The sequence below is a fragment of the Ziziphus jujuba genome, chromosome 1 (assembly GCF_031755915.1).
Source record: "Ziziphus jujuba cultivar Dongzao chromosome 1, ASM3175591v1".
In the NCBI taxonomy this organism is placed as follows: domain Eukaryota; kingdom Viridiplantae; phylum Streptophyta; class Magnoliopsida; order Rosales; family Rhamnaceae; genus Ziziphus; species Ziziphus jujuba.
This window is the reverse complement of record NC_083379.1, coordinates 17,936,353-17,947,059: the sequence shown is the minus strand read 5'-3', so window position 1 is coordinate 17,947,059 and position 10,707 is coordinate 17,936,353. Positions and strand designations below refer to the sequence as shown.

Below are 10,707 nucleotides of genomic sequence, written 5' to 3'. Positions count from 1 at the left end.
AAAAAAAAACATATCATAATTAGCCACTTTTGGCCCAACATTGAAGGACAGGCAAACTCATGCACTAGAAGCTAGAAGAAGCTAGGATAAAATAATCTAATCCGTTTAACTTGTTTAATTTATTTAATTTAATTTATTTTTAATAATTTAGATTAGATTTTTATATCAATTAAATTGGATTGATTTTAAAATATTATAAATTATATGGATTTGATTGATTTTGTATTGGAAATATAAATCTAATCCAATCCAAATAATGTATTATATAATTAAAAATTATATATTTTTTATTTTTTTTTTATTTTTATATATTAATTTTTAATATATATATATATATATATATATATTTTTACATCCCCAAATCCCAAATCGATTCTTAAGTGAATGATTGTTCTAACAATTTTAATTTGATTTTATAGGAATAAGATGATGGCATTAATACTTGCTACTTGATAAGTGCAGTATCATTTGTTATATTTTCTTCTTTATTTTTCATTATAGATTATATTGTATTATTCTAATTGTATTTTATATTTGGATAATTATAATTTATTATTTATATTTTATATTTGAAAAATTTTTTATTTGTTTTATATATTTATAAATTAATAAATTTCAAACCGATAATAAATAGTTTAGTTTTGTTTGGATTTAACGTTTTAATAAATTAGTTTGGATTGCATATTAGAAAAATCAATAAATGTAGATTGGATTGTATTTTAATCCAAAATAGAATCAATCAAATCCATCAAATCCATGTACATCCCTACTAAAAGCTTTGCAAATTGTAATAATGCAATTTTCTAAATGCTTTATTTTTTATTTTTATTTTTTATTCAAAGGACATAATGTGCAAGCTTGGCACCACTCATATTATTTACACAAACCCTTTTTCTTCTCCAATAAAAAATAAGGTGGCCCAAACTTGATCTGGAACCACCATCTCTCCTCATCAACAATTTTACGAAAGGGGCTGGACACATAATCTTTCCCTTCCACGAAAAAGTGGAAGCAAGACCCATCCATTCAGCAACACCTGTTTGCCATATGTATGTATATGTTTTCTCCTTCCTTCGAGGATGTTTATGTATTTTATTAAAAAGAAACTCAATTTTCGAATTATTTATTTAACACAAGATCCAATATTAATTAGTTTAGGAGATTTTTAAACTTCAATTATTTTTACATTTTGGGTTGACCATTAAAAAAAAAAAAATTGTTTCATCTTAGACTTCTATTTTGCCTTTTTGCCGTTATTGAAGGAGGTTTGGTCCCTGAGTCAATGGTTTTTTTTTTTTTTTTTTTTGGGTGAAAAGAGAAAAAACGCATTGAAGAAATCTTGGTTGTTTATTTCTGATTTTGAGTATAGAAGGAATAGGCTTGAGAGAGAATACTGATAGTAGGATCTTTATGGCTTTTGGGTGTGGAAGAGAAAGAGGTTGTGTGAGTATTCTGATTTTTTTGGTTGTAGGAGAGTGCACCGTATTTGGAAGAGAAAGAGGCATATGATAGTGTTATCTGATGTAGAACTGTATCCAGCCGTACAGTACTCCGGAAGTGCTAGAAATTTTTCTTTCCTCCACCCCAACTTACCAAAAACAAAAACTAAATTGGAAAGAGTCAGAAGGCTCAGCCCATTAGTTTAAGTATAATAAAGAAAACCACACTGACTTTAGTTTTACTCTATACAATTTGAGAAGCTGCCTAAATGGTTCAAATAATTACCTACTTGGTCGTCAGCCAATTGCCAAACAAGATTCACACACACGAATAAACAAAACAAAAAAAAATAAAAAAATAAAAAATAGGGCCGGACCAAGAGTAGCTCCCCGATCGATAGAATTGCTACTCTCACTTTTTTTTCTTTTTTTGTTTTTGGGTCAATAATTGCAACTCTCGCTTCCTCCAAACTACCGTTCAAATTCCAGCGTCCCTTCTGCTCTCTTTTGATTTGAATAATTGCTTCTCTCACTTCCTTCAAACCACCGTACATTTTGAACTTTGTTCTCTGGATTATTATATAATTTTTATATCTATTTTAATCAAAACAATGACTAATTTTACATAGATTTTAATTTTGTTCCATTTATAATCGCTTCTTACGTTTAACGTATAGATTTTAATTTTGTTCCATTTATACTCGCTTCTTACGTTTAACGTATGCGCTTCTACTCTAACATAAGAAGCATTTTCTTTCAAAATAGCTTTCGTAAACTTCTCACAGCCAAACAGAAGAAACACACAACGCTTTGGTAAAAATGTTACCCTCTAACAACCACCAACTGTATTATACACTAGATTATATGGTAAATCAATCGAACAGTACTTGTAATGAATACAAAAACGCCAATGGCGAAACATGCTCCATAGCCTGCTGTGGTACTCATATACTTCTTAGACATCTTAAGCAAAAAAGAAATAATAAAAAAATACATATGTGTATATATATTAGCCATTAATAAATGAAGATATATAGTTGATTCTGGAGTTTATCTTTGCCAAACAAATATAATAAAATAAGTACCAAAAGAGAGCATTTTCAACCAGGCATGCATTTTAACTACGTAGTTTCAATTTTTCATAATCTAATATAGCAAAATTTGAGATTATCCATGGATCCTAATCATCCAACCATATACTTCTGAAAAACTAGAAAACATTATATGGATCCACACCAATTACTTGATTAATGTATAGTTAACAAAAAAATAACATACCACAACCGCAAGCAACACAGCATATTTAAATTTCAATAATTTGTAAGACAGCATATGAATCTACAATTGAAGCCCAAAAAAATAAATGTACAGAACACCATACAGAAATAACTGTTGAACCTCAATGACAATATGCTTAATCAAACAAGGCTATTCCCACTAAAAGAAACCAGCATTTGTAGAGATTACTATTTGGAATCAACGAATATTAAGAAAATGTTCAATAACCAACTATTCTCCATGAGACGTCCAAATCAATTATAAAACCAGAAAGGAATTATATAATCAAATAACATAAGTCTAACAGATACCAGAAGATGAAAAGTCTAACAGAACTCTACAAGGCAGGGAACCAACCCCAACCCCAGAATACCAGCCCATGTTAAGACATCCACATATCCCTTAAAACCATACCACCAAGAATCATAAGACTGTACAACAACCTTGCTCAATAAAGCCATCTATTCTAAAAGGCTTACTCAATTAAACTACTAGTCCAATACACTAGTAGCCCTGCCTCTTCCACCCAAAAAAACAATATAAGAACTTCGAACCCAGAGCACTAAAAATTTCCCCTTAATAACATGACAATTCAAAACTATTTTACTGGACAAATATACGATCTTTTTAGTCAACATATAAATAACAAAAACATCAAAGGCACCTAAGAAGAAACTACCAAAAGAACCGGGTAACAGGGAATGCTGATAAAAGTGGAACAGATCTCACAAATCAGAGAGATAAGAGCCAAACTAGGAATGAAACCTCATAATTTTCAAAACTTAGTATTCGGATGACTTACAAAGATAAGCACGTGAAAGCCTATACTGCAATAAAATTGCAGAATAATTTGAGATAGGAAGACCAACATAAAATTCACAGAAACCTCCTTTTAACATAACATCCCCTACATTCATTCAATACTAATCCAGCTATCGATAAAAGCAAGTAAACTCATACCAACATTCAGAAGTAAGATTGAAAATAATACTAATTAACAACATAAACAAAGAGAAGGACGATAGAGGTTTAAGCAACAAAGGCAAATTACTCTGTGCATGAAAAAAGAAAAAAAAAAAACTAAATAGTAAATAAAGCAGGTAAATACTACAAACTGCATAATAAGTAAACCCTACCATGAAAGAAACCAAAAAAAACCCTCTTAAACCCAAAATCCATAATAACTTTTGTACTTAATGGTCTGATGACCTCTTATATGCATCCAGAATCAACTTGGCTTGCTCACTGATCAACTGAGTCCGCTTAGCATAAAGCTCCAACTCGGCAACATGCAGCTTCTTCCACTTCTCCTCCAACTCTGCTTTCTTTGATCCAGAAATTAAATCGAGGCCCTTCTTCACAACATGCTCTGGCAAACCCACTACTGCCAAACTCTTACCAAACTCAACTACCTCATTCAAGCTTTCTGACACGCCGGGATTCCCATCGATCTCCATCTTCTCAGCCTCTTTGGGAGGTTCGGGTGTAGAAAGCAATTCTGCTTTCAGCAGAGCCAAGGACCTATTACTTTTCTGGTTACTCCTGACCTTGCCATTAGACTTGGGCTCATCCCCTCCTCCCCCACTAGGTCCTTCACCACCCCATATCTTTTTCGACAATTCGAATGCCTTCAGCTCGTGAGGCTTGGTGGGGTTATACTTCTTACCCTTACCAGCATTGTTCTCATACTTCTTCTTCAATCTTCGAACTTTATCCGCCAACTGAGCCTTGGTGACATTAATCTGAAGCGATTTCTTGATAAAATCGTGAAAGGCATTCATGTCCGCAGATGGGTCTGCCCCTTTCTTAGCAGTGTAGTCAATCATACCCCTCAATATCACAATCTCATCGTCCTCGCTCCATAGCCTCTGGAACAGCTTCTTCTCATCTCCAGGTTTTTTCTGTTCTTCCTCAGCCACTGAGGCTGTGCCAGGCTCGTCCTCGTCCTCGGGTTCCTGACCCTTCTTCTTAGCGCGCTTCGACTCTTTGGCCTCACTCTCGCCGCTTGGCCGCTTCGCCGGTAACCTCGCCGCCGGCGTTGCGTTGGACTTCGATCTAGGCTTCTTAGCAGTGGATGTCTCTTCCATGGGTTTCGAAGCGATGGGTTTGACATTAGGATCGGCTGCCCCGGTGGGCCGTCGGGTATTTTCCGGTTCAGTGTCCGAACCGGACTCTGTTTCGGATTCGGATCCGGTGGACGAGGAGTGTGGCTTTGAATTGGCAGCAGCAGGGTCAGCCTTTTTGGAAGGGGCTTTCTTATCAGCGGCATGATTAGAGGGTAAAACTGAGGTTTTTGGGTCTTCGGTTTCTTCTTCTTCTTCTTCGGATCCGGACTCAGATCCGGAAGCTTCTTCTTCTTCCTCCTCCTCTCCTGATGAAGCATCCTCCTCTTCTGATGAAGAAGCAGCCGGGGGCTCATCAAGAGGAGACGGTCGCTTAGGTGCCATGGAGAGAGAGAAAGAGAGAGAAATCTAGGGTTCTGAGAAATCAGAGGCTGGCTTTGTTGGGTAACCACAAGCGCAGAACGATAACGGGGGTTAGGTTAAGTTTGGCTTTGCGTTTTCTGTGTTAAAAAACTAATTTCTTGGGAATATATACGAAGTCAAATTTATGCATGCTCATTAGTTGTTGTCGTTGGATAGCTTGCTGCGACGCTTCGGCCTTCGGCCTTCGATTAAAGGGACTAGGAAAAGTCCGTCTCCCTATTTCAATAGGTAACCTATTGCATGTCTTCCATTTGGCTCTAACAAGGTCAAACGACGAAACTTGTATCGTCGCTGTGGTTTTATAATTCAATATGATTTCGCTTGCTCTCCGAAGAAGGGCATCTATAACATTTTCTTTATCCATTATAAATTTTTTATTTTAAAAAATCAATTTCTAAAAACAAGCTTTAATCTATTTTATATTTTGATTTTTTAAAATATAAACTGGATTTTGGAGAGTCAGAAACATTTTTTATATAGTATTATATTAATATTATTTAACAATTATCAAATTTCAAAACTATTATATTATATTAATATATTTTAATTACTATTTATTATTAAAAAACAAAAAAAAAGAAGACAATACAAATAACAATAAATATTTATTGAAAAAATAAAAATAAAGAATGTAATACAAAAAGTATTGTTGGAGAAATTTTAAAAGTTTTATTCTTTATGTTTAAAGATGCTTTTTATTATATGAAAGATGTTCTTTATTCTTAACGATTCCCTTGAGGATGCTCTAATTGTACTATTCATACCTTTAATAGTCAAAGTTTCACAGTTTAGGTTATAACCTTTAATTTTTTAATGTATCATAATTTGGATATTGTTGCGCTTTTAATTATAAATTATAAAGTTTAATTATCACATCATTAATATTAAAGTGTATGTAACATTCGAGAAAAAAATTAAAATTTAAATTTTTAATCAATTTTGATCGGAGTTGACTTAGCGAATCTCACAGTTGACTTTTTGGTATAGCTAAAGCCACGATTTGTCTAGGACACCATGCGAAGGACACGTCACAATGAGTCCATAAATAATGGCACACCTAATTCTAAAATAAGACTGAGAAGTTATAGTCAGAATAAAATTTGATCCAAATTGATAAATGAGGTTCAAAGTTGACTTTTTATTAGGTCAAGATTCGATGTTGACCAACATACCATTGCATAGTGCTTATTAATACAAGTGTATAAACTGATAGCACGCTTAATTAAAAGATACGATTAGAAAGTTATAACTCTATAAAATTTTATAATTGTTTTACTAGTATAGGTCTCCCGGATAATTTTATCGAAAAACATACAAGGCAATGTTTGAAAGTGTCTTTGATCGGTGCCACATGTCACCAATCGATAGGTGCCATGTGTCCACTTCTTTTTTCTTTTACTTTTTTTTCTTCTCTTTATCTCTCCTCTTCCCCGACGGCCTCACCTTCTCTTTCTCTCTCTCTCTGTTCGGGTCGAATTGACTATTTTCAGGCCATCCATAAGTCACACACACCACATCTAGACAAAGCCCATTGAATTTCTGACCATTGTTGAAAAATCACAGCGAGCCGTCACAAGATGCGCCCAGATTAGGCATTCAATGCTGGCGATGGCACAAATTAATTTTTTAGCAATTCAGTCATTTTCCGACCAACTTAGCCCTACTCATTCCTTTATCCCTTCTATTTTAAACCTCTTTGTTCCAAATATAACCTTCATTTTCCCTAATTCTAAGCCGCTTAAGAGTTACAATAAATTTGAAATTTGGACGAATTTTTTTGGCTATTTTTCCACCACTGGATGTGAGTTATGTTAAAATGAGTTAAGTATCCTTAATGTTTATCTTACAATCTTTTATTTAGTATATAGTTTGTCAATTATGGATGAATATTTAGAATTTTATCATTTTTGGGGTAATTTCTATTATACTGTAAAATTTGTAATTCGAAGTTTACTAAAGCAATTCCTAGTGCATTTAGGTTTTTAGAAATTAAGGGAAACTAAAAGAATGTTTAATTTCATTAATTGAGTATAGATAAAAAATGAAACAATAAATAAATAAATATATAACCCAACAACAACAACTAATTTAAAGGCAATAGGTCATTAGGCTTTGCTGCGTAGTTAGATTGGCGACTAATTTTAAAAGCTTGGTATGATAAGTTGAAAGGAGCTCTGTCACTAAAAGGTTTTCAAAACACTATCAGATTCATCTCTTTTCATTTTAAACATCAATTCTACATATACATTGGTTTTGGTATATGTTAATGATATTATTGTTATTGGTTCTAACAATAATGTTATTAAAAAGTTGATTGTTGATATTAATTATCAATTCTCCTTAAAGGACTTGCATGATTTAAAACTTTTTCTTGGCATTGAAATACGTAGAAGTTCCAAAGGCATGTTGTTGACTCAAACAAAGTACATTTGTGATATGTTGAATAAGACCAAAATGGATGGAGCTCAAGTCTCACCATCACCAATGGCGTTGAGTAAGTCACTATATCTTCAAGAAGGAGATATTATGCATAATCTTGAATTATATAGAAGTATTGTTAATGCCCTTCAGTACCTTACCATCAACGCCTGATATTTGTTTTGCTATACATAAATTCAGTCAATATGTTCAATCACCTACTTCTTTACATTGGAATGCTTGTAAGATATTACTTCGATATTTGAAAGGTATATTGGATCATGGTTTACAAATCAGATCATCTATGAAATTGGTTATCCATGGTTTATCAAATTTTGATTAGGCCAGCGATCGTGATGACAGGCATTCCACCAATGGATATAGAATTTTTGTTAGTTGTAATATGATTTCGTGCAGCTTAAAAAATAGAGTGTGGTAGCTAGTTCAAGACCAAGGCTAAGTATAGAGCTTTAGCTCATGTTACATTAGAGTTGTGTTGGTTACAAAATTTGCTCAAAGAGTTACAACTCAACTTACCAAAACAGATAGTCTTAGTGCTACAGCTTTAGTAGTGAATCCTATTCTTCATGAAAGGACAAGGCATATTGAGATCGATAAACGCTTTGTAAGATACAAGGCTTTGGAAAAAGCTATTGAAATTTGATATGTACTTATCAAGGAGAAAATAGCAGTTTTGTTCACAAAGATTTTGATACTTCTAGATTTTTATACTTAAAATCCAAGTTAAAAGTTGTTAATTTTGTTTGAAGTCTATACTGGTTATCTTTTATCAGGCTGGTTTACTTTCAAACTCTTATTTTTACTGATTAACATAATCACTCAAAAATGAGTTCGATGGGCACCACATCAACTTATTTTTATTTGCCTATTAACTAAGTTGGTGTAACTAAGTGTTTGATGTGGCATTATATAGTTAGCAGCTCTAACTAATTTTATTAGAAGTTAAAAAGAAATGAGGTGTGCAAACTTTTTAATATAAAAGCCTTTCCTTGTTTGTAATTGCTCTATACGAAAAAGCATTAATAATATATCATATTTTCTCTCTCCTTTTCTCATTGTTATCTCTCTAGATTTAAGTTTCATTCTTATTCTCTTGCTTTCCAAACACAATTTACAAACAAGAAAAGGAATAAAAGAATTTATTAATTGATGAATGAGAAAATTAGTCAAATTTCTTAAGTTTTACACTTTTTAGTAATCAATTTATGAATCAATTTAGGAATTTAACTAATGTGAAACAAATTGTAAATGGAAGGTTCAACATAAATCATATTAAATTTGCAAATTTTATGTGCAATCTGGCTAAAATACATATAGGAAAGTGCAATTTGCAATTAACCTCATCTTTTATGAATAATAATGTTGTACAAACTAGTATGAGGTATCATCTAGTAATGAGTCTCATTATATTATTAGCTTATATTTAGTAACATTTATTTTTCAAAGGAATCACTTATCAATGTTTAAGATATATTTAAACTTCAACTAATAAAAAAGAAACATGCCACATGTCGCGATAGACTAGTTGGTATATATCTTTAGCATTACTTTTGTTTTCAATTAGCAAAATATGATTTGCACTTTCATCACTTTCTCTACATTATTAGCTTATTTTAGTTACATTTATCTATTAAAGGATTCAATTATCTATATTTAGGGTATATTTAAACTTCAACTAATAAAAGAAAAGCATGTCACATATCTTGGTAGACTAGTTGGTATATATTGTGATGATCAATGTAGGCAGATACGGGGCACTAGCAGGCTACCTGGTGTCCAATCTCACATTATTTGGGTGTAGATCAGGCGATAATTCAAAATGTAATGATAGTTACTCTTATAACGCCGAGGCCTTTTTGGAGCAATTGGCTTCAGGATTCGAAAGAACTTTGAAGTTAAGCGTGTTTAGGCGAAAGTAGTCCAAAGATGAGTGACCTCCTATAAAGCTCCGAACAAAAAACTCCATATCGAGTGCAGTGGCTAAATTGAGGACAATATAGGTAGAAAGTGATAGATTCGCCTATGGAGGCGAGGTGTTACAAATAGTATCAAAGTCTATACTTGGCCGAAAGTGTGACGATAGCGTGGGCGGGTCGGGGCACTGGCAGGCTATTTGATGTCCAATCCCACATTGCCCTGAAGGTAGGGTATTACATATATTTTTAGAATTACTTTTCTTTTATTAGCAAAAATATGAATTGTGCTTTCTTCACTAAACTTGTATATTATGAGTGAAAATTTGATTTGATGAATTGGTATGACAAAAATAGATTTTATTTTATTTTTTTATTTTTTTTCCTTTTAAGAGAAGAAATATGAAATGTACTTTTGGTTATAATTTACATTTAAAATTTTATTCAAATAAATAAACAAAATATACACTGACATATATAATATGAAAATTGAGATTTTGACAAATTGCTATAAATAAGAAAAATAAGTTTGATATATTGTTAATTTTTTAAAACTTAAATTCATTTAATCATTTGTATGTTCTAAAATTTTCATTACTAACACTAAAAAAACAAATTTCCACAAAACAAATTATTAAAAAATTAATTTCAATTTTAACACTCCTCAAATAGGACCTTATTAAACATGTGTTTGATGTGTGAGTAAAGAGGTTAGTGTTAAAATAGGGAGTGGGGCTTTCCTTTATCAAAGGGCTAGATTTTAAGCTTATCAAGACATATCAAAATCTTAGGATGCATATATGAAGCCCACTTGGCATTTTTTTTTTTGGTGGTAAAATCATTCAAAAGTGATCCAGAAGTGACTAGAAAAAAATTGTAGCTAAAAAATTGTAGCTAGAGATCATGGGTATTAAAGCATGAGAAGACCAAAGCAAATTGTTCCCATTTTTTTGTTTAGCCAACTAGAAGCCCACTAAAATTGTCTCAATTTCAACACCAAAAGAAAATAACTTAAGTAACTAGTGATGGAGCATAAGCTTAATTTTAGATTGTATTTATTGCAGTTGGCTATATGCAGGCAAAATTATATGCAATTGGCTATATTTGATTTGATGAGTTCACATGGTAAATGGTGAATTTCTTTTTGTGCAA

The 10,707-nt window shown here is 32.4% G+C and overlaps 1 protein-coding gene across 1 annotated transcript; it reads right to left on the bottom strand.

Moving 5' to 3' along the window:
• Positions 1–3,690: 3,690 nt before the first annotated feature.
• On the bottom strand, positions 3,691–5,382 carry LOC107421430 (probable transcription factor At1g61730). The gene has a single exon (XM_016030668.4). It carries the CDS (start codon positions 5,162–5,164, stop codon positions 3,911–3,913), a length of 1,254 nt encoding a protein of 417 aa, XP_015886154.1. The 5' UTR covers positions 5,165–5,382; the 3' UTR covers positions 3,691–3,910.
• Positions 5,383–10,707: the final 5,325 nt, after the last annotated feature.

Coding starts and splice junctions, on each gene's coding strand:
- LOC107421430 (XM_016030668.4), bottom strand. CDS start 5,164: ATGGCACCTAAGCGACCGTCTCCTCTTGATGAGCCCCCGGCTGCTTCT.